General features: G+C 58.4%; 1 protein-coding gene across 1 annotated transcript; it reads right to left on the bottom strand.

Moving 5' to 3' along the window:
• Positions 1-288: 288 nt before the first annotated feature.
• Positions 289-23,504, bottom strand: SH3RF3 (SH3 domain containing ring finger 3). Its single transcript, XM_030762821.2, has 3 exons — positions 23,131-23,504; positions 12,034-12,107; positions 289-1,579 (listed from the first exon to the last, which is right to left on the bottom strand). Exons 1-3 carry the CDS (start codon positions 23,458-23,460, stop codon positions 1,405-1,407), a joined length of 579 nt encoding a protein of 192 aa, XP_030618681.2. The 5' UTR covers positions 23,461-23,504; the 3' UTR covers positions 289-1,404.
• Positions 23,505-23,747: the final 243 nt, after the last annotated feature.

Genomic DNA, 23,747 nt, shown 5'->3' on the forward strand with positions numbered 1-23,747 from the left:
CCTGAGGAAGTAAACAGAATGAAGTCAGGGGAGGGCACAGATGCAACCACGCCACACAGGCCACGTGGTCCGGGGACAAACCCTGAAGCACCACCAAGAGAACACCTGCAGGCATGCGATGCCCAGAGCTCAGGCTGGCAGCAGAGCCCCCTGTACCATGGCATGGTCTCTCGATGCAAATATCTGAGAAACAGCAAGAGAACCCTAAGAAACAAATGATGCTAATCAGATATTTTGTTCCAGAGCCACTGCCTTGATTTAGTCTAACAAACAGCTGTGTGTCCCCAACATGTGCAGAAGGAATGGGCTTGGACGCATCTGGCAGGCGGCAGGCGGCAGGAAGCAGGACCCGTCTCCCTCTGGACACAGCTTCCTGGCTCTGGGGCCTCCAGGAAAGGGTGCAGACAAGCCCTGCGCTCCTGACGGACGCCGGGGAACTTGCGGTTTCGCCCATAGTTTCCAGATGAAGCCGGTGTTGACAGCCCAGGAACACAAAGGAGCACAGGACCCCGAGACGGGCTCTGAGGGTCTGTTCTGCACGTGCCGGCGCTGAGCCGTGCACCAGCTCTGAGTATGTGGGTCTGGGCTGGGAAGCTCCTGGGGTCCGGTTTCGGGGATCAAATGCCTTCCATTTGTCTAAGAGCTGGGAAAACATCCCTTCTGTCCCCTCAGGATCTCAGTCGTGAAACCCCAGAGCCACACGTGGGGCACTGCCGCCGGGGTCCGGGGCCATGTGGGAGGGCCCCAGGGAAGCAGAGCCTCTGCGGAGCAGCTGTGGGGAGAAGGGCCTCCTCGTCCAGGGCCATGGGGCCACGGGGCTCACAAATGGTGGGCCTTTCCAGGAGGGACCGTGGGTGGCGTGGCTCCCCTCCCCGCTGCTTCAAAGGTGCGAGTCGGTCCGTCGTCAGTGCAGGTTTGGGCATTGTTCAGTTGTCTTCCTGGAAGTCTTGTTCCAAAGAGAGCAGAGGCCCGGGGGCAAGCCTCCAGCGGACCTGCGTGTCCTGAGCTGTGAACTAGGGCTGGGTAATCCAGGGTTCCACCCTGCAGTGGACGCTCCCCTCCATGGAAACATCTGACAACCCTGGGTCATCTCTAGCGAATTTTTTAACTTGCTTTTCCGAGGTTATAAAAACTACCAGTAAATTTGTAAAACACAGGAAATCACAAGGAAGAAAAGAAACTAATCACACATAATGCTCCGCTCAATAATAATGGTTAACTTCTGGGAATATGTAATCTTGCCTTCACATGTGTGAATGGCATGTGCTTCTCGCACACACACCCGCTGTACTCACACGTGCACACACGCACACGCATTCACACATGCCCACGTGCCCACGAGGTCCCGCCCTGGAATGCCCGCCCCCGTGTGCAGCTGCCACGCGCGGCTCTGCCCCTCACACCTCACCTGGAGACGGGCGTCACGTAGTTCCCCGGGAACACGCCCGAGAGCCCCGTCCGCAGCGCTGTGCCCTTGAACCAGCCATCCCGACACTTCTCCAGCACGCGGTACGTGTCGCCCTTGCGCAGCTCCAGCTCGTCGCTCTTCTGGGGCTTGTAGGCATAGAGCGCCAGGTACCTGCGGCAGGAGAGGCAGGCCGGTGAGGGGGCGCAGCTGGGATCAGCTACCAGGAGCGGCGGGCAGGGAAGGGACCGAGCTCCCCCGGTGACCCAGCAGCCACGGCCCCCACGCCCTGCACTGAGCCGGCCGGCGGAGTGCACGGCGGCCACACGACTCGCCCGAGGCCCTGCCAGACGGGATGGTGGCGCCAGCTCTCTGGGCCCCTGCTTCATTCTCTTCTCTCTGCTTCATGCCTGACACTCTGGGCAAGAGAAAGCCTTCGGGAAAACGGGGCTGAGCTACACAGCCCCGGGCTGGGTTTTCCTTGTTTCATCTCACCTGCTGCTTACTCATCCATCTAAGCTGGAAGAGACTCAGGGGCCCTTTTAAAGAAAAGGCAGCCCAGTTAGGGACTCCTCAGATCTGTGGCTGATTGAAATTCTGCTTTTCTTTTAAGCCTCTTGGAACAATTTAGTGGTGTGAACCCTGGCCTAGGGCTTAGAAGCTGCGCCCTCAGGCACCAGCTGTAAGTGCTCTGCTACCTTGGGGCTTTGTGGACCCAGTGAGTTTGACCTAACGAGAGAGTGGTTTCAGGCAAATACACTGCTCACGCGATCTGGGCAGGAAAAGTGGCGTGGCTTTCACTCCAACAGGGAACCAGATGCATTTAAAGACATTTGTTCTGGCCACACCACGCAACATGTGGGATCGTAGGTCCCCGACTAGAGATCGAACCCACGCCCCCTGCAATAGAAGCACGGAGTCTTGACCACTGGACCGACAGGGAAGTCCCAAGCTGCATTTTTAAGAAGTGTCATCTCCTGGGCAGCCTACCAGGATGTGCCTGGTGGGCACACTGCCCCTCCCAGGCTGGCTCCTGAAGACAGGAGCTCACCGACTCCCAGAGCACCCTCCTGACCCTGGAGGCCCTTCTTAGAAGGTGACGCAGAGATGGGACACAACTCACTGGGGTCAGGCGAGGAGAAGGGAGGCCCCCTGGCTCAGAGGGGCCTTGGGAGGAAGAGGCTAGAACAGGCGGAGAGCCCTGCAGAGCACAGACGTCCCGGCTGTAAAATTCAGTAAAATGAGATAAACTAAACAAAACCCACGCCACTTGGATGCCCCTGCCCTGCCAGGCGAAGGCCTGACCTCACCACTACCCTGCTCCCCTGGAGTGAGAGGATGGACTGGGTCTTAGAGACAAATCTGACAAGAGGAAGGACTCGGGCCCTCGGGGAGGGTGAACGAGGCCCCATCGGGAGGACCTCCTTGTCTGGGGTGAAGATTCACGCCAGCCACATGACACCAGGCGATCAACAAAGAGCTGGGTGTCATCCTTCTACTTGCACGTGTGTGCTGCTCGGGGGCCTCTTGGAGGGCGAAGAGGAATCTCTATAAACCAACGTCCCATGAAAACTGCATTCACACCCAGACTGCCTCACTGGGGGGCAGGATAGGGGGGAGGATGGGGGGAGGGCCGCTGGGCTGGTCCTGGGGGGCTACGAGCCAATAAGGATGAGGGCTGCTCTCAAGGAAACAGAGTGAAACACAGATCTCACTCGTCTGCCTCATTCTGCCCCTTGGTGGTGCGAGAACAGTCTTTCTGATTCTGCTGCCGGTGACCCACAGTGGCCAGGGGGGCGCCAAGCTGGGGGACACGTGGGCAAGTGTCATGACTTGGGCAACCTCCCTCGAACCCCTGGTCTGTGGGCTGAAGTCCTGCTGACTGAGGCCCCTCTTCCCAGGCTCCTGTCCCACGGGACTGCAGGGCGGGCAACCTCGAGGAGGGTGTGTGTGGAGAGTGCAGGTTCCCTTCTCCCGTGAGGAGTCCTGGCAGCTTGTCCTTCTGGGGCAGATCTTTTGTCCTCAGCTGGGATCCTGGCAGGTGGCCACCTGCTGCCCTGCGGCTGTGTCCATCTGCTGCTGAGGGAACCCAGGGATCCACCCAGAAGAGGGTGCATGTGCCTGTCCAGCTGAGGGGGCTCAGCAAACTGAGGTGCTCCCGAACACACACGCACACTCCTGCCTCAGGACCTTTGCACCTGCCCCCTCCACCTGGGGGCCCCTCTCCCCTCTCATCTGCCCTCCCCCACAGCGTGCTCCCCATGGGGTAGAGGCTTTCGTGTCCTGTTCGTGCTCCACCCCAGGGTCTAGAACAGTGTCTGCACCAGGCAGGTGCGCAATCAACATTTATGGAAAGAATAAAATAGGGACTCTGGTTTTGAGACTAAGATCAAGACTGTTGAAGAAAAAGGGGTGTGTGTGGTCGTGTGTCCATGTGTATGTGTGCATGTAACGTATCCGCATGTGCATGTATGCGCATGTGTTCATGTATGTATGTGTATGTGTGCACGTGTTTGTGTATGTACTTGTGTGTGTGTGTACGTGTGTGTGCACTGGGAACGGTTTCATCCAGCCCTGAGTTCTGCTGGACAAGCTGGGCTATGAGGATAAGTGGGGGAAGTGGGCTCTGAGTTTCCTCATTTGGGGTCCAAGTACACTGCTGGGACCAGAAGGAGGAGGGGTGCCCTGGGAGGTGCTCCCAGGAGGACAGAAGGAAAGACAGAGGGGCTGCTCTCCAGAAAGGAAAGGGAAGAAGCAAACAGAAGCAGAGGATGGATGACACAGGTGTGGGTCCACAGGGAGCTAGGTCCAGAGGGAGGTGGGGGGCTGGAGGGACGAGGGGCCCACATGGGAGCTGAAAGGGCATCTCTTAACAAGGATACCCACCGGCGTGCAGCCCCGGGGGGTCAGGGTCCCTCCACCAGGGCCTGGCAGGTGGCCTTTTTCTTTGCCCCCACCCACCCTTCCAGCCCCTGGGACTGGGTGACTTCAGGGGCCACCTGCCGTGGAGCTGTGGACACGGGGGCTCCTGCAGGAGGGGGCGCCGTCCCTGCCGGGAGAGGACAGACCCCGGGTGGCGAGCGTGAGGCTCGGGGGTCTCAGCTGCCCAGGGCGGGCCCCCCACCCCCGGCGCAGCGTCCGCCAGCACCCACCTCTACGGCGGAGTCAACTCAGGTTTTCAAAGCAAGTGAGTGTCAGAGACCTCGGCAAAGAGCCAACGAGCCGTGTGTGTGTCTGTGATCTGGGGAGCGGCCGTCAGATGACAGAGCAACGTTTCTGGGGACGAGGTGATGGTCTCTCTCAGCATTCTGGGATCCCCGAGCCATTAGGGAACAAGGTCTGTGTTGACTTCTCAGCATCTTCCCATCACACAAGAATGAGCATTCTTCAGACCGTGGGCCTCAAGTCATCTGGATTAAGCCTTTAAATCAGAAGAGGCTTCTTTCAAAATCCCACTGGTACTTTAGAGAAACACACCACGGTTCCTGACGAAGTCATAACGGCAGAAAACGGGCAACTGAGGCGAACCTGGCGGAAACCACCAGCCGACTCGCCCGGCCTGGACCAACTGTGGGCCCCGCCGCGGCCGGAGCGCCAGCCTCCAGGACCATGGGCTCTGCTGAGGCACGTCCTGAGCGAGTCTGCAGGCAGACTGGATCTATTCTGCGTCCCGCCTCCTCACGTGGGACGCCCAGAGTCTAACAGGGGGAAGCGAGGTTTCCTTCCCAGTTTCAGCTATTTATTTCTTGGATGCATACTGGTTCTGGTGCCCCTAACACATACTGGTTCTGGTGCCCCTCGGGCGCTAACCACGCGGGGGAGAGGGGCTTACTTCCAAGGATGCCTTCAGCCCCAGGGGAACGAGGCGCCCTCCTCCTCCAAGTCATCAGAGTCAGAACTCTGCCCTACCTTGTTGACGGGGAGCTGTTGACGGGCAGCTGCGCCCATGGGGCAGCGTGCAGAGCCCCACCCCACCTCGGGTGCCATGGGCCGAGGCAGGACGAGGGTGCAGCGCAGGAAGCTGGCATTAGTCATGGTCTCGCCCAAGCCCCACGTGAGCTCTGAGGCTGGGCTACCCACCCATTTCACAGCTGAGCACACTGAGGCTCAAAAAAGATGGAGAATCTGTGTTTACAAAGCAGCGAGCTGGAGGCAGGTGGTTCCGTGGCCGCAGGGACCTGGCGGGGGTGGGGGGCACTGCGGGAGGCTGGGGAGAGGCCCGGGCGGGAGAGGCCGGGGAGCGGGGGCTCCATGTGAGGGGCCTGTGCTGAGTGGCACCAGGGCACTAATGCCCTTGCTGTCTTCATCTTTATTTTAAATTTGTTCTCTGAGGAGTAATCCCTCCTCTGGTCTCAATACTTCAAGTTCAGCCTCTCAGTGTGCATGGCTGGGGGGCGGAATGTAAACAAATCTGACTTCACCTGGAACACCTCTGCCCCCCACCTCCCCACGGGCGTTCTCCTGCACTAGGGGCCTGCACACCTGCGTGCAGCTTGCGCTGGGGCGGCGCTGGCCAGGGGACGTGGCATCTGCTTCCCCTGTTGTGACTCAAGAAAACGCCCCGGAGGGACCAACCGGCTCCCAGCCCGACGCCTGCAGCTCTGCGGTCCCTGCCGTGCGCCGGGTCACTCCGTCCAGGTCCGAGTGCGGCCACAGGGTAGGGTGCATCCTTTGCACCCCTTCCCACCCCACGCCTTCAGCCGCACCCCCCAGCACGGCGTGCTGCCATCCTGGGAAAGCTGGAGGATGATCCTTGATCCTCACAGAAACTGGGGCCCCAGCCGGGCCTGGGTGAAATGCGGGAACCAGGCAGCAGCCACATGGTTCCCGGCGCCCCACCCTCCCTTTCCACTCCTTCCAAAGGCCTTGAGCTCAGCACAGGCCTCCACGGAGGACGCAGGGGGTCCCGCGTCACGTGCAGAGCAGGCCCAGGATTCGCCTCTGTGCGTTCACACACAAGGTTGGTACTGATTTCAGGCAGGAGTGGGAGCATCTGGATCCCAGCGCCTCTTCCCCACAGCCCGGTGGCCGGCAGGGGGCTCTCGGGCCTGTCGAAGAGGCGACCCTTCCTCCACGCAGACGCAGCCCTGTGTGAGGCGGGGGGAGTGTCAGACCCCTTCCCGGCGCCCTGGGCTGGCAGTGGAGGCCGTGACCACCGAGCCTGGCACCGTGGGAAGAGCTGCCAGCTCACCGTATTACTTGCTCTTTCCTACATAAGATCCTCACTTGCTGTTAATTGTCTACAGCCTCTAATCAAGCAGCGATGAAAGAACTTTAACGCCGTCATTAACTTCACACCCTTCCACCTCCATATGAGGCCTGCTCGTCTCTTCTGGAGTAAGGAAGGTTCTTTTCCATTCCTCCTGGGAAGAGTCTGCCCCTGCTCTTCTAGCTGCCAGGGCCGCATGGGCTCAGGTCAGCGCGACACGTGCCGCTCGCTGGCTCTCAATCGGCAGGATCAGCTGAGGAGAGGGTTCAGCACAGGAAGTTCCCGAGCTCGCCTCTTCGCACGGACACAGCAAGTCCGCAGCCACATGTGGGACCACCTCCTCGGAAAGGGACCTGAACACTGGCTGAACAGAGCCTCCACCACGAAGGGTAGAAGGACAGAGTGGAGACGGGCAGGGGAAGCAGAGAGACGGACTTTCCCAGGAAAACCCCTCCCCAGCTACCGCAATCCAGTCAGGAGGGACCACAGGGGACGGGTCTCTTCCCTGAGGAGTGAGGGATTCAAGCTCCACACGCAGCCCCCAACCCTAGATCCCGCTCAGCGAGACCAGCCCCCAAAACACCCGGCTTTGAAAACCAACAGAGAATACCCAGGAGGACTACAGAAGCACAGGGAGTGGAAAACCCGCTCTCAGTGGAGTTGAACGTGCAGACTCACTCGACCTAAAAACCAGTGCAAGAATACCAGACTGAACAGCTCACAGCCCACTTACTGACGCTGAAGCAGCTGCCAGAGAGGCGGGAACCAAGTGGGCTGCTCCCTGGGGACTGAGTCTCTGGCGGGAGCCATATCCGTGATCTCAGGCTACCTTGCTAATGCCGGCTGGTGGGCGCAATTTTGGAACGCTCCACCTAACCTGTTAGTGTCAGTAGGCGTGCCCTGATGAAGCGCCGCCCACCCTGCACTTTGGCTAGGCCTCACGGCCAGCTGAGCAATAGCCCCGCCCACCAGCATGCCTCAGCAGTAGCTGCAGCACCCCCACAGCGGGAGGCTGCACACAGCCCACACAGGGGACCCTCGAGGGCCCGACTCTGTGGCCAGGCAGGGTTGCACCTCTGGGCCCACACGACATCTCCTAATAAGGCCACCCCTTCAAGACTGGGAGCTGAAGGAGCTGATTTACCTAATACATAGAAGCAAACACAGAGAGAGTCAGGCAAAATGAGGAGGCAGAAGAATATGTTCCAATTGAAAAAACAAGATGAAACCTCAGAAAAAGAACTAAACAAAATGGAGATAAGCAATCTACCTGATAAAGGGTTAAAAGTAATGGTCAAAACGATGCTCACCAAACTCAGGAGAATGGACTTAATGGACACATACAGAACATTCCATCCAAAAGCAGCAGAAAACACGCTCTTCTCAAGCATACATGGAACATTCTCCAGGATTAATCACACCAGTTTACAAAACAGGTTTCAATAAATTTAAGAAGGTAGAAATCATATCATGCATCTTCTCTGACCACAATTGTGTGAAACCAGAAATCAATCAAAAGAAAAATTGGGGAAAACCACAAAAACATGGAAATTAAACAACATGAATGGACCATTGACAAAATCAAAGGAGAAATTTAAAAATACGTAGAAACAAATGAAAATAGAACCACAATGATCCAAAATCTATGGATCACTGCAAAAGCAGTTCTAAGAGGGAAATTTATAGTGATATGAGCCTACCTCAGGAAGCAAGAAAAATCTCAAATAAATAATCCAACCTTATACTTAAAGGAACTAGAAAAAAGAAGAAAAAACAAAGTCCAATGTTAGTAGAAGAAAGGAAATAATAAACGTCAGAGCAGAAATAGATGAAATAGAGACTAAAAAAAAACAATAGAAATGATCAATGAAACTAAGAGCTGGTTCTTTGAAAAGATAAACAAAATTCTCAAACTTTTAACTAGGCTTATCAAGAAAAAAAGAGAACTGGCCCAAACCAATAAAATCAGAAATGAAAAAAGAAGTTACAACTGACACCAAAGAAATAGAAAGGATCATAAGAGACTGCTGAGAACAATTATACGCCAACAACAACCTGGAAGAAATGGAAAAATTTCTAAAAACGTATAATCTTCCAAGACTGAATCATGAAGAAACAGAAAATCTGAACAGACTCATTACTAGTAAGGAGAATAAATTAGTAATCAAAATTCTCCCAAGAAACGAAAGTCCAGGACCAGAGGGCTTCACTGATGAATTCCATAAAATATTCAAAGAAGGTTTAATACCTATCCTTTTCAAACTCTTCCAAAAAATTAAAGAGGAGGGTAAACAAACTCATTTTACAAGTCAACGTCACTCTGATAATGAATCCAGATAAGGACACCACAAAAATAGAAAATTACAGGCCAATATCCTTGACAAACATAGATGCAAAAATCTTCAACAAAATATTAGCAAATCGAATTCAAAGATATTGATACATTAAAAGGATCATACACTGTGACCAAGCGGATTTACTCCAGGGATGCAAGGATGGTTTAACATCTGCAAATCAACCAATGTGATACACCACATTAACAAACTGAAGAATAAAAACCACATGATCATCTCCGTAGATACTGAAAAAACGTTTGGCAAAATTCAACATCCCCTTATGATAAAAAACTATCAACAAAGTGGATACAGAGGGAACATATCTCAACATAACAAGAGCCATATATGATAAGCCCACGTCTAACATCATTCTCCACAGTGAAAAGCTGAAAGCAATTCCTCCAAGATCAGGAACAAGACAAGGATGTCCACTCTTGCCACTTTTATTCAACATAATACTGGAAGACACAGAGAATGGACATGTGGACACAGGGAGGGGTGGTGGGATGAACTGGGAGATTGGGACTGACACATGTGCACTGCCATGTGTAAAACAGAGAGCTGGTGGGAACCTGCTGTATAGCGCAGGGAGCTCAGCTTGGTGCTCTGTGGTGACCTAGATGGGTGGGATGGCGGGGGCGGGGTGGTGGTGGCAGGAGGTCTAAGAAGGAGAGGATATATGTATACATAAAGCTGAAATCACTTCATTGTATAGCAGAAACTAACACAACATTGTAAAGCAACTATACCCCAATTCTAAAAAATAAAATAATACTGGAAGTCCTAGTCACAGCAATCAGATAAGAAAAAGAAAAAGAATCCACACTGGAAAGGCAGAAGTAAAACTGCCACTGTTTGCAGATGACATGATATTATACATAGAAAATCCTGAAGATACCACCAAAAAACTGCTAGAACTCATCAGTGGATTTTATAAAGTTGCAGCATATGAAATTAATATACAGAAATCTAGCAACAAACTATCCAAAAGAAAAATGAAGAAAACAATCCCATTTAACCAAGGAGGTGAAAACAGTGAAACCTATAAAATATTGATGAAAGAAACTGAAGAAAACACAAAAAATGGAAAGATATTTTGTGCTCATGGATTAGAAGAATTAGTATTGTTAAAATGGCCATACTCTCCAAGGCAATCTACAGAGTCAATGCAATCCCTATCAAAATTTCAGTGGCATTTTGCATAGAACTAGAACAAATAATTCTAAAATGTGCACAGAATCACAAAGGACATCGAATAGCCAAAGCAATCCTGGGAAAGAAGAACAAAGCTGGAGGTCTGGTGTCTCTGATTTCAAACCATATGGCCACAGAACTCATGCGTTAACTTGCCGTAGTCCAGTACGCTCGTGCTGGCCACGGTCCATGTATGACCACCATGACCAGCAGACACAATCCTGCCAAAAGGCTTGTCACCCTTTGAAAGATGTATCTGACTCCCTTCTGTTACCCAAATGAAAATCTCCACCCAAACAGGGACGGCCATGCTCTGGGGGTGAGGCAGAGGGAGTCGGCAGGGGGCTGGGGACCACACTGACCCCCTCATGCCCCAGGGCAGAGCAGTGGCAGGGGGAGAAAGAAGTCCCTCCAAACTCTGCACCAAACTTAAAATCCCTCCGTGATGTGGAAGGTCTGCATGTGGCTGAGGCCTCCAGGATGTGCTGATGACTCTCAGGGAGTGATACTCCTGGAACTGGGTCTCCAAGGCAGAGTGGCCTCCTTGGGTGGCTGACCTGGTGTACAAGAGCAGGGGCTCTGGGCTGCTGCCAGGACCCTCGGCGCCCAGGAGGGGAGGATCCGGCTCTCTCTGAACAAGTAAGAGTTACTGAGAGCCTGCGTTCCGGGCACCTTGCTGGGGACGCCAAGATGAAACACCCGGGCCTCGTGCTTCATGAGCTCTCCTGTCCCGCCTTGCACTTGGGGAACTACAGTAAGGCCTCACCGTCTCCCATGGACCAGGCCTGCTTCCTCAGGTAGAGTCCTGCACCCAGTTCTCATGAGCAAGACCCCTGCCCATCCCTCCCCTGGTGCCCCGGCCCCAGGTCTGAGTGAAGGCTGTTGGAACTCATCCAGAGAGCTAGTTGGAAGACGGTGCCTCTGTCCAGTGTTGGCGAGGCCTGAATTTCTGCCTAAAGACATGGAGACACCACTTACTAGCCTGTGTCCCCTCAGGAAGCTACGCAAAGACAGGTAGGTCCCAGGGTCCTTGGCTTAGTTGGTTCCGGCAATCACCCAGCCACAGCAGGGTGCTCAGGGACTCCTGTCTGCCGCCAGATAGAGGTAAGCGTCTGGCCTGGGCTCGAAGAAGGTGAACCTGTACCAGCGATGTAACCGCCTTCTAGGAATCCTTCTGAAGACTGGCAAACTGCATTTTCAAAAGGCATCGTTCGCTTGAAATCCATTTTGTTCTGCCACTACACAGGTTCTAAGTGTCCCTCTGGCCACACTGGACCTTGGGAACTTCCTACCTTGCCATGTTGTTTCCAAATTCATATTCTCCACCTTAAATGGTCATTCAAGTAACTGAACTCATTGCCACATAACAGAGCAGCCAGCAATGTGATTCTTCGGAACGCTCTTTAAATGGCGATTTTAAATGGCACGTCTTTTAGGAGCTGTCATTTAACAAGAGCAGATTCTCTAAACAGACAAGCATCTCACTTCCCAGCAACGGTTCATCTGGCTCGATTTGGGGATGACATGCAGCTGCTGTGCACTGGATGGCAGTGGGCACAGAGCTGCATCTGGGCAGTTGGTGACGTTGGCTGCTCTGGCCACCCTCCGCCCTGTGGGGCCCACCTCCTCCGGGGCCTCTGGGGCCCTTTCTTGGGTGGCCAGTGGAAGTGTCATCAAATATCTGGACCCCCCCGCCCCCCGCTTGTACCAGATGCCGGGGGGGCAGTGATGTTGAACCCACCAGCCTGCTGGCCAGGCGGCCCCGCCAGCAGTCCTGTGAGCTGCACAGAACCAAGCAGGTGACATGCTAGAAAACCCCACGTGGACACACTAGCTGGGGGGGGGGGGCGCTGAAGGCTGGGACCCCAAAAACATAAATGGCAGCTCACACGTTGAGGGGCAGCTGGACTTTGGGAGCCGTGCCCTGCTGTTCAGCCACTGGGGTGCATCCGGCCGAGGCGTCCTGGAAACAGACAAGAGGAGACAGTGAGTGGACACAGGCTCCAGGAGCAGGGAGCAGCCGCGGTGGAGTCTGGGCATCTGGCCCCCTCGGCTGCCTGACTCTGTGGCCTCCAGAGGCCCCGGTCCCGCTGCCCGGGTTTAGTAGCCGTCCTTCAGTCCAGAGGGGGCCTAGCAGCCAGCGACCCCCGTCCCTCCCGCAGCAGTTCAGGAAACCGCTAAGCCCGCGTCTGGCTCTGACAGAGTGGTGCTGTGTCCATCACGGAAAGAGGCAGGGGGGTGGCCGGCCTTCATTCTCAGGACTCGGATTCATTCCTCCTGTATTTGGCCGAGAAAATCCAGACAAAACCTTTCATGCTCCAACACGTCAGCTTATTTAGAAACCGTGTCCCCGAAAGCTAAAGAAAATCGGTCCTTTGGCAGTGGACAGGGGGGCAGCTAGAGGGTGCCAGGATGTAAAGCACTGCCTCTCCTGCCTGACCCGAGGTGCGCAAAGCTTCAAGGGTCTACTCTGCGAGACGACGGAGGAATGGCCCCCTTGCAGGAGGTTCCTGCCAAGTGTCAGGTGCACGGCAAGCTGGGTGAGGGCCAAGCAGCGGGCTCTGGGCTACAAGATGATGCTGGGCTATCCTTAGGGAACCCCGTAGACCCAGCCTGCCAGGGGCATCGTCCCCCGAGTCCCCTCACCACACACTGGCTCGTGCCACCCCTGCCCTCCCCAGGTGGCATCCCATCTTTCTGCTCAGGGTACTGGGTGGCCTGGCGAGTTGAACTCTGATCCCCAAAGATGTGCACGAGTCATGGCCCTCGTGCCTGTGAAGGTGACCTTATTTGGAATTGGGGTCTTTGCAGGGGTAATATGAGGCGAGGATCCTGAGATGAGATTATCCCACGAGACAGAAAAGAACAGAGACACCAGAGGTGAGAAGGTGGCGAGCAGACACTAGGGCGACGCGTCTGCAAGCCAAGGAGGTGGGGTGCTGGCGGCCAGCAGATGCTGGAGGGGCCTGGGTGGGGTCTCCATCAGCCCCATAAGAAGCCAGTCCACCGACAGCTTGATTTTGGACCTCTGGCCTCCAGAGCGCTGAGCAGGCACTGCCTGCTGCTCTGAGCCACCTGGTTTGTTACAGCAGCTCCAGGAAACTAACCCAGATGGGGACACCCAGGGGTATCTCAAAGCTGAGGGAGCTGGGGTGTCCTCCCCTCCTGGAGGCCTCCCACAAGGGCAGGACAGGGACCCTGGAGGAACAGGGACCCAGATGAAGAGGGAGCCAGGCAGCCTTGGGCAGAGCCCTCAGGAGCTGCTGGTGCCTTGGCCCTGGGCAGGTGGGGAAGGTGACCTGTCACCACGTGTGTGTCCTCAGGGCACAAAGAGCACTGAAGCACAAATCACAGAGAAGCACCTGGAACAGGCCTGGGGCGGCAGGACAACCCACACAGGACCGACCACCTCAGGGCCCTCTTGCTGTGCGGGGAGGGTCATTCTTGCCCATCGCTGACCAGCTCCAACCTCGAGTCTGGTCGAGGCAGCCTCCCAACCCTGTCCCCCAGGGACCGCAGCCCGTCAGCAGCCCCTCAGGCAGACGTCAGAACTGCTTCTCCTCGTCAGGACTCGGAGCTTCTGGCAGACTGAGAACATGTGACACCCACACAGAACGCCCCCCCCCACCCTCCCCAGGCCACTGACGTCCCGAGGCCTTCCCCCTCACCGAACTTCTGCACCTGCAGGAGGGACCCAGCTCCTCAGACCTGCCCCTGCGGCTGCCGTGTGGATGCTGCGGAGCCAGGAAGGCGGGAACGTCCCTTTCTGCCCAGAGACTCCGGGTCTCCTGCTCGCTGGGCACGCCTGCCCCCAGGAAGGGACAGCCCCGCAGCCAGGGAGACAGCACCCAGGCCCACGGCTCCCCTCGAGCAAGTGAGGGGCCCTCCCTGCTCGCTGACAAGGAGCGGGCAGGCGGCATCCACCGACCACCTGAGCCCAGGCCCGGCTGGGGGCGCGGACATGGCCTACGATCTCGGGGGTTTCCTTGGGGTGGGGAAATAGGCGTCAGGCAGGTCGTTACAGACACGGGGTCCCGGCAAGAGCAGGGCTGCAGAGCACACGACAGGCGCCGAGACTGGGTGTGGCCAGAGGGGCTCCTTGAGCACCCAGTGAAGGGAGAAGGAGGAGAAAGCAAGGTTGGAAGCAGAGGCTGGAGCACCAGGGGCAGGGGGAGCCCCGGGAGCCCCCCGAGCCAGCTGTGGATCCTGGGTGGCACCTGGAGGCCAAAGACACACCTGGTAGGGAGGGCACCAGCCCACATCTCCGCCGAGGACAGTCAGTCATGGATCGGTGGTCAGGGTGATGAGAGGGAGACAGGGGGTCTGGATGCGCAGGAGGCCGTGGGTAAGGAGGGTAAGAGCAGGGATAAAAGCGGCCACCCCCCACCCAGAGCTCAGCAGGGACCAGGCTCTGCTCCGAACACTTCGCCGGGAATAACGCATTTACTCCGCAGAAATGCCTGTAGGCAGGTGCTGCTTTCTGTCACCACTTCACAAAATGAGGGAACCCAGGCCCAAGGCAGGAGGCGCGTGGCTCACAGTCACCCAGCCGGCCAGTGCCCCAGGCTGGCCGTGAACCCGGCAGCCCATGCTGGGGGCCGTGTGCGTCCCCACCACCCCGTCCCCAGGGGAGGCGCCAGCAAGTGACCACGAGCCCAGGGCCCTAAGCAGCACGGAGTCACCACTTCACAGGCCTGTGGCCTCACAGCCAGCAGGGCAGGCGGTCAGTCCTCTTGCTTCTCTCTGACTCTGACGCAGGGGACCCAGGACCATCTTCCATCTCTAGTTCCCTGTCCCTTGCCAAGGAAGGCAACGTATTCGCAGGTTCCGGGGATTAGGACGTGCGCACGGTGGGCGTTACTCCCCCTCTACCTACACGACTAGTGGGTTCAGGGGCTGAAGGGCGTGAAGGAAGAGGATGAGCGAGTTTCCGGCCTCTGCGACTGGCTAGACAGAGATGCCGTGAGAAGGGATGGAGCACGAGACCTGGGGGAGGCCGACCAGGGGCTCAGAGGGGGCACGACCTGGACGTGTACGTTCGGGGGTCAGCACCAGGCTGATGTGCCCTCAGCTCTCAGCGTGCGGCCCTGGACGGGTTATGCCATCGAGCCGTGGACTTCTGCCCCGACCACAGTCGAGTGACAGGGACTGGATTTACCCTCCACCCGAACACCAGACAAAACATGAATCCCTGGTTCCCGAGACTTTGGAAATCACGCAGTGAAGACACAGGCCCTGGAGGGATGAGGAGATGGGGCCATCGCAGCCCCCAGCTTCTAGGTTAGCTGGAATATTAGACACAGTAATTTAAAGCTCTGAGCAAGCCCTCAGGAAATGCTGGCATCATTCTTTCTGCAGCCACAGGAGGTGAAGATTCGGCCGCAAGAAAGGGCAGATAGAGGAGATGGCTGACCCGAGACTCTGTCTGCAGACCGACACAGCCCCATACGACCTGGGAGAAGGACCTGCACAGGTGGGTGTGGAGGGCTGGGGGAGCACAGCAAATGGGATGGCGTGAGGGAATTGGACACCTAGGTTTAGCCTGTTTCTGTAAAACGGTAGGTGCATTTACATGGGGAAATTTACATACAAATGATAATGCTTTTACTTAGGGAACTGGGATTTGAGTTAGTATTTTTAAAAATCTGTATGTTCAAATTTTCCATCGTTTTACTATCAGCAGTGGTTTTCCACTACATTTTCAAAATAAGATACACAGAACGACAGAGTTCAACTACCTAAGGTCTGTTTCAAGATCAAGCTATGGCTGAGGTGACCCCATGTTTACTGGATTCTACACAAGCCGCCTTTGTGGGGGGCCAGGAGGGGACAGGAGAGGACCATGAGGGGACCCTGATGACTGGCCATTCTGCTGACCAGACCCGGCACCGCTGGCCACAGTGGGGCCGAAGGGCCTTAGCCAGGCGGCAGGGCCCACGCGACTGGCTTGGACGGAGCCAGACCCGTGACCCTGCTCTTGTCAAAGGGCCTCCTGTCCAAATAAGCTCTCCTGAAACAGCCAACCAGCCAAAGGCACCACACGGGAAGCCCCATGACCCGGCTGGGGGCTGCTGAGTCCCACCGTGCCTGGAAGGTGGCCCGCTGGGGGTCTCTGCACCCTGCTGCCTGCCGGCCACTCGGGCCGTAGTTCAACAGGAGGCGACACGTGCAGAGGAGGCTGGTGCCTGCCTCCAGGGCAGAGGGAGAGGCTGGCCATGGCTGTGGGCCTCCAGACCCCCACCTGTCAACTCCACGCGACACGTGTTGGGGGCGGCAGGCCTGTGGCGCTCCCCCAGCGCTGGGGCAACGAGGCTACCCTACAGGAGCCACGGGGAGCAGCTTCACCAGGAGCCTGGCCCTCAGCTGAAACCTGACACACGAAGGCCACAAAGCAAGGAAGTGGAATTTCACGGCCAGAGCCTCCATTAGAGCTGGATCGGGGGCATGAGAGGCCACACCTGTGACAACCCTTTTTTCCCAAGGTCAAGGTCGAGATGGAGACCATCTAAAACTCCACCCACTGAGCCCGGGGCTCTGACTTTTCCCCCCTGCGCAGTGCGGAGCCCAGATGAAGGCCCTTTGGGACGTTGTGCCCGGTGGTGGGAGCCTGGGCTGTGACTCCCCGGTGGGGCCAGCCATCCTCCTCCGGGTCCCGTCTTCATCTCTGTTCCTGTCGATGGAAGGTGGAGGGGTGTTCCCCGCCGGCAGCTGAGCTGTGAACAGCCGAGGACACAGACCCAGCAGAGCAGGACGCGGCTGCTGAGACGGCGGTCCCTCCAGGAGCCCGGGAGGCAGCTGTGTGCTGACCCTCAGGGGTATCGTGGCACGGGGGGGCCTCCTCTCAGGATTAAGGGCTCGCAAGCACCAGGCGTTGCAGGGGGCTCCAAGTTGTAGCAGTCCAGCCCTGGGAGGACGGCGCTGACCGGAGGCATGGCCACACCCTAACGCACGGCTCCTAGGACACACGGGGTGGGACGGGAAGTCTGTCTGAGGTCGTTCGGTGCAGCGCCAGGTTGTCTCGTGCCCCACGCCCTCTGGCTGCAATGTGGAACAGGCTTCCCGCCAGGACTGGGGCCTGTTTCCTCCCGGCTGAGGGCCCCGAGGCTGATTCTGCTCTGATTTTTAATGGCTTACTTTTAAATGGCTCTGGGCCTTAAGGGATTAGTGAAGGCTTCGCAGGAGAGAGGGAATCGGGCAGGGAAGAAGGAAGGGAGGTGAGGGCTCCAGCTGCTTTTGGACAGAAATAACTGGGACCACAGCCTGGGGACAGACCCTTCCTGCACCCTGGCGACACCCCGCCCCTCCCCCTGGGCCTGGCGCAGCCCCATGCACGCGGGGCCCCGACGTGGGAAGGTGGTCCACCGTGATGAGGTGGAATTCCTTTCAGCTGACTCGCAATGGACGCGTGCTGGGGCTCAGCCCAAAAGTCGAGCACGGCCCAACCCGGGGGAGCCACCAACAGTGTGAGGATGCCAGTGGCTCAGTCCTTGGGGTCACTGAGCCCATGGAGTGGGCGACTCCAGTGATCCCTTAGGCCTCGTTCAGCAACAGCCCACAGGCATTGGACAGGAGTCTATGCTGAGCGCCCCCGGACCCTGATTCTAAACTGTCAGGTTGTTAGCAGATGCCAGAGGCTCCACTGCTGCCCTTGCCGGGGCCCCTGAGCAGTAGCTGCGAACCAGGCCTTTTATTTCCCACTGGGATTAAAAAAAGGGAAAAGGGTCTGCGGGTTGGCAAGCTGCACTCCCGCTAAAAGGGGGCTCCAAGTCGCCTTCCTTGACACAGACCAAGACCCTAGGAAGAAACACCTCACTTTAACTTTTAACACGTGTCCAGAAAGCACTGTCATCACCCTAAAAAGGAGCCGTGAAACGGGCACGTTTTATTCAGCACACGCCACCACTCCACAACACAGGGTGAAAATCAGGCTCTTAGGAACGTGCTTCCCAAAGACAACTTCAGAGTAAAACGTTTACAGCCTGATTCTTTGCTTGGTTCCAAAAAGAACACCCAACAGCCTGCAGGGCCAGGGGTTTGGGCGGGGAGGACGGTGGGCGGGGCCTGGGCTGGCAGCTGGAGGTCGGAGGCCAAGGAACCTGGAGGAGACGGTCTGTCCTGGAGAGGGAGCCGGTCGCTCTGTGCCGACAGAACGTCCCCGGTTCTGTCCATCAGCCCCAGGAAGCTGCCTGGCCACCTGAGGCAGAGGCAACCAGGAGGCCAAGCTCACCTCAGGTGGCCCGACCGGCCCACAAACTACTGACTCAGCCCTGAGCTTCTGAGTCCAGGTCTGCTCGGCGGTCGACAGACTCCTCCGAGGTCACATCTGGCCGTGCTGTCCCTGGTTTTATAAATAAGGTTTTCTTGGCACCCAGCTGCTCTTGCCCACGCGGCAGCAGTCCAGCACGCTGAGAAGTCGGCCGACCCGCCTGAGGTGTCGTCTGCAGTGAGAGGACAAGCCTCCGGCCTCTGCCCTCATCCCACGGGGCCAGCAGCGGGGACCAAACGGCCACAGCTGTGCCAAAAGCGGGACAGGCTGACCTGCTCAGTGCAGGGGTGAAAATCGCAAAGCGCTAACGTGTTGGGGGCTGGGGGAAGGCAGTTACAGGCTACTTCTCACTCATCGAGCATCGCGAGGTTCGACTCTGAACCAACAGGTGGAGCCTTTTTCCACCAAGAAGAGTCACAGGCGAGGGGCTTCCCAGGTGGCGCAGTGGTTGAGAGTCCGCCTGCCGATGCAGGGGACACGGGTTCGTGCCCCGGTCCAAGAAGATCCCACATGCCACGGAGCGGCTGGGCCCGTGAGCCCTGGCCACTGAGCCTGAGCGTCCGGAGCCTGTGCTCCGCAGCGGGAGAGGCCACAGCAGTGAGAGGCCTGCGTACCGCAAAAAAAAAAAAAAAAAAAGTCACAGGCAGTCTCCTCGCTCTGCTTCCCCACACACGAGTCCGCCTGCTTGGTGGTCTTTGTTCACAGGAAGGTGCCAGTAGCTAGTGTAGACCACCCCCCACTTCCACGTGTGTCCACAGACGAAGGCATCGTCCCTGGCTTTGCACAAAATGCATGACTTTCACATCCCAATGACCTGTCTCCTGCCTTCAAACAGAAGGTGCCTCCTATGGAGAGGTGGGACTCAAGAGCCCGCAGCCCCATTCAGCGTGTCTGTCGTCCATCCATGTATCCGCGAGCCCCCCTGTGGAGGACCCCTGTGGGCACTGAGGGTCCAAGCACAGCTTCCGTCTCAGCCGAGCTCCCAGCCCGCCGGCCAGTGGTGGCCATGGTCGGGCCACGGCTGCAGGGCCTGGGTGCGCAGCCGCGCCCGTACCGTGGTCCACATGGTGGGCCTGGGAGGGGCAGGGCTGGGCGAGAGGAGCGGGGAGGTGGGGAGGGTCCTGGGCATCCTCATCCACGAGCCATGAGCCTCTGCAGCAGGGCCTGAAGGAGACATGGAGTCCCACAGGAGGCCTCGCCTCCTTCCAGAGCAGGCCCACCTCCCAGCAGCTGCAGCCTCTCCCTGTGCCGTTCCATGCACTCCCTGCCCCAAGCGGTGTCCTTGTCGCCTGGTGGGCCGGCTGGTCCCAGGGCCTGGGGTCCAACAAGGGTCCTCCTGCATCTGCCCGGGCTGCTCCTTTAGCCAAGAGCTCGCCAAACGAGAGGGAGGACGGAGGGACCGGCAGCTCACTAGGCCCAGGGGCCTGTCCCTCAGCCGCTGGCGATGGCCGGCGCCCAGCAGTCCCTGCCCTTAACGTCGCAGCAGAACAGACAAGGTCGGCAGCTGACGTGGTGGACGAGAAGCCCGGGCCGGGCGGCCAGTGTTCTCATTCCTGCAGCCAGCGAGTCGGGACAGCACTGCCCACGTCTGCAGGGAAAGCTCTTCTTGTGCAACGTCCTCAAGGATGAGACGGTTTAGTTGTCTCGTGCTTGCTTGGTACTTTTTTTTTAATTTTGCTCTGGACAAGGCAGAGAATTACCTTTGTAACTTTCTGAAAATGCTCAACACAAGCCCAGGCTCCCCACGGGCAGTGCGCGCAGGAGCCTGGAGGTGGGCTGACAGCGGGGAGCCCGGCGCGTCGGTGCCCACACTCCCCGCTTAGAGCCTGTCCCAGGCCGACACAAGAAGAGGTGGCGAGAGGGGCTGCAGGCCACCCCACACACAGGTGGATGCGTTGAAAGACGCCCGGAAGCTTCCAGTAGGGCTCTTCCAATTCACTCCTCAGGCGCTAGAGAAATGCTCCCTTTTGATGTTCTCGCTGCTGAATTTCAAACACTCCCCTCCTCACTGATTTTAAAGCACATCTTTCTGATCTCAAGGGCTTCTGTTGGCTTATTTGAAGCTGGCCTGTAAGCCGTGGTCTCTCTGAAGCTGAGAAACACCGAGTCTGGTGAGAGCCTGCTGGGTGCAGGTCCCACCCACGGCCGTCCACGGACAGCGGGCACAGAGACGCCGGTTTTGGCTTCCGTGGGTCACCTCTGCTCTCCGAGGTTGCCGGCCTCTGCGTCGAGCAGTTAAAGCTTACAGACAACACGGAGCCTCCAGGGAAATGGTGCCGTGGGCTGTTCCCAAACACCTGGGCTCCCCCTGGGTGCCCTGGACCCCACTCCACCCCCATCCCCACTGAGCAGAGCCAGACTGGAAGACTTGTTTTGGCCACTGAACATCTCCACGCGGGAGCCTGTAGGGGCCAGTGCACTGGTGGCCACAAGCCACCCCTGCCACGGCGGTGGGTACACTGCCGCCCGGGGCTGGGCCATCGGCCCTGCACAAGGCCGGGTGGTCAGAATTTTAGCGTCCCTGAGTCACGTGGTCTATTCACAACCACCAGCCCCGCTGTTGTGGCCTGAGAACAGCTGGGCAGACGACATGCAAGTCAGCATGTGTGGCTCTGCCCCAGCAAGGCTTCTATCTACCGAACAGGTGGCAGACGGACTCGGCCCACGCAGCTGCAGGTGTCGGGGTGAGGGCGCAGCGCCCCCCACCTGTGGCGGACGCGCAGTGTGCGTGGGAAGCAGGCCTGGAGGATTGGGGTTGCCCGTTCCGGGGCATAACCGGCCACGCTGCCCGGCCCAGGAGCTCCTTGCACCCCCTGGGGCTTCCCAGGCAGCGGGGGTGGGGGGGCGACCTGGGTCACCTGATGACAGGTCGCTCTGAGCTGTGGGCAATCACCTTCTTTGACCCCCGACCTCAGCAAGCAGACATCTGGACCCTGAGCAGTGGAGCTGGCCTAGACAGCCTCTTTCCCCGTCCCTCCTGCTAACCCTCCCTCCCCAGCAGCAAGGTGACCGCAGTGCTCCACTGCTCATGAGGACCTCGGCCGAGCCTGGACTTCTCCGCACGGCAGGGAGGAATGATTCATCAGGGTCGAGTGTGAGCACGGTGGGCATCGGAGGCCCAGCCCGACCTCTCCCCTGGGAGCCCCGCTGCGTGGTGGACATGCGGTGTGCGGGAGCGAGTTGGCTGCCTCACAGCTGCGCCCTCGGCAGCCGGCGGTGTGGGCCCTGAGCCCGTGGGAGCCATCACGGGGGGGGGGGCATCAAGCGGCATCCCTGGAGCCACGGTGTGTCATGCTCAGACCATTCAGAATGCAGCATGGCTGACTCAGGTCCCATGGCCACCCGAGGAGAGACGGCCGGGTGGGGGTCAGGAGACAGGACACGGCACACAGGGTGGGCGACAACCCCGTCCCTGCCAAGGACCTCCGAGTCCAGGGGTCGGGGAGAAGGCCATGAATACTAGCGACAAAAGCAACACAGCCCACGATGGACGCAGGGGAAAGCCCTGCAGGCCAAGGATTAGGTCGGCGGGTGCGAGAGGGCCGCAGGCCTTTCGTGTGCGTGGGCGCGTGTCTGTGCCGCAAGGGGGAGGGGAGGGCGCGGGGAGGGGCAGGAACAGCCGCGGGGCGGGGGGAGGGGGAGCCAGGCCAGCACGGGCGCACAGGTGCAGGATCTCTGCGGACGGCGCAGGGGAGACCGGTGGAGATGCTGGAAAGACGGCACGGTGGTGGCCGAAGTCTGAAGGGCTCCTCAGGCCACGCTAAGGTACTCAGAGCTCCTGGGAGGCAACGGGCACCTCCAGGAGCACCCAGGTGAAGGGCAGCGTTACCGCAGGGCGCGAGGGGCCGCCAGAGGCAGGCAGCTGGAGTCTGAGGATGCAGACCCAGAAGGTGGCGCCGGAGGTGGGGGCAGAGGGGGCGGGGCTGGCCTCTGGGTCCCACCCGTGACCACCGACCTACGCTGGTACCTGCCGTTCACAGCCCTGGTGGCTGGCCCTCAACTCACAGGGGCTCAGCACCACCCCTCCTGTCTCCCAACAGCTGAATTAGACGGGGCCACAGCCAGGTGGCAAACTGCTTCCCTTGACCTCGCACCCTTTCTGACGACGCTCACTAAAGTCCTGAGCCTGGTCACAACTTTCACTTCAAGTGTCACTGCGGGAAAGTGGGTCCCAGGGCCCAGTCATCTCATTCGTGGCTCCCACACTTCGCCTCTTGACTGACCAGCCTGTCGTGCGGCAAGCAGGACCAGCGTGGACGCGGCAACAGCCTGGCTCCAGGGCTGCCTGGTCTGGCTGGCTGAGAGCAAGGTGACCCCTTTGCTTCCCTGGTGGACGGAACCAGTGCCCCGTCCCACAGAGGAGGGCTCTGTACACACATGGTCACTTCTGGTTCTGTCCACAGCGAGCACGTCAGCCAGTGTCACGAGATGCTGAAGACACAGCAGCACTAACCCAGCCTTTCTCCCGAGTCAGAGGGCTGAGGCGGGCTGGGACGGGACCTTGAGAGGCCGAGTCACAGGCACTTGAGAAGCACCTCACATCCCCCTCGGCTGTCTGAATGCTGGTTGAGACCAAGACACACCTCCCACCAGGGCTTCAGGGGCCCTAGGGCGGGGACCCCAAAAGGCACTGTTGCCTGGCCTCCCTCACACCCACCCAGGGACCAGGGACGGGGAGCAAGCGGAGCCGAAGAGGAAGCCCCGGCCCCAGCGACGTTACCTGGGTGGGTGCACTGCGGGACAGGTGCGCCAGGTCCCCAATCCTGGCCGCGGCCCGTGGGTCGCTGGAGCTGATCAGCACGGGGGCGCTGATCTCCATGGAGCGCCTGTGGCTGGCGGCCTGTGTGGACCTGTGCGTCACGCTGAGCGCCGTGAAGGAGTGTCGCTTCTTGGCATTCTTCTTACTGTCCACACGCCGCTGGAAGGCGCTGACCGCCCCCGTGCTGCCTGAAGTGGGACCCGGGGCCGCGCTGGCCCCCGCACCGGGGTCAGAGGGCATGAAGGTGAGGCAGCCGGGAGCTGAAGCCGCGCCCAGCCTGTCCCTCTCCATCAGCTGCTTGGCGGCATCGTTGAGCTAAGGAAAGAGGGGAGAGGCAGGCGTCAGTGGACAGTAGCTGCACCCCACGTCCAGCCTTTTGCTCGCGCCTCAAAGCCACCAGAGTGTTCAAGCTGCCGGACCCTTCCAACAGCACGTCCAGTACGAACGGTGTGGAGAAAACACAGCGAAGGCCAGGGTGGCACCTGGACATTCTACTGAAAAGGTGTGTTTCCAGGGGCTGCTCCCTTCTCCCCACTTTGGCCGAGCAGGGCTGCCTGGGAAACACCCAGAGGGGGTGC

This window comes from Delphinapterus leucas, chromosome 13, assembly GCF_059928025.1.
Source record: "Delphinapterus leucas isolate spDelLeu-1000000601 "Yukka" chromosome 13, BTC_Dleu_Yukka2, whole genome shotgun sequence".
In the NCBI taxonomy this organism is placed as follows: Eukaryota; Metazoa; Chordata; class Mammalia; order Artiodactyla; family Monodontidae; genus Delphinapterus; species Delphinapterus leucas.

Excerpts from the sequence above, each read along its gene's own strand:
- SH3RF3 (XM_030762821.2), bottom strand. The coding sequence starts at position 23,460 with ATGGAGAGGGACAGGCTGGGCGCGGCTTCAGCTCCCGGCTGCCTCACC. Across the intron at positions 12,108-23,130 it reads CCCGCAGTGCACCCACCCAG|GACGCCTCGGCCGGATGCAC; the intron begins GTAACGTCGCTG and ends GTCTGTTTCCAG. Across the intron at positions 1,580-12,033 it reads GTCCAGCTGCCCCTCAACGT|GTACCTGGCGCTCTATGCCT; the intron begins GTGAGCTGCCAT and ends CTCCTGCCGCAG.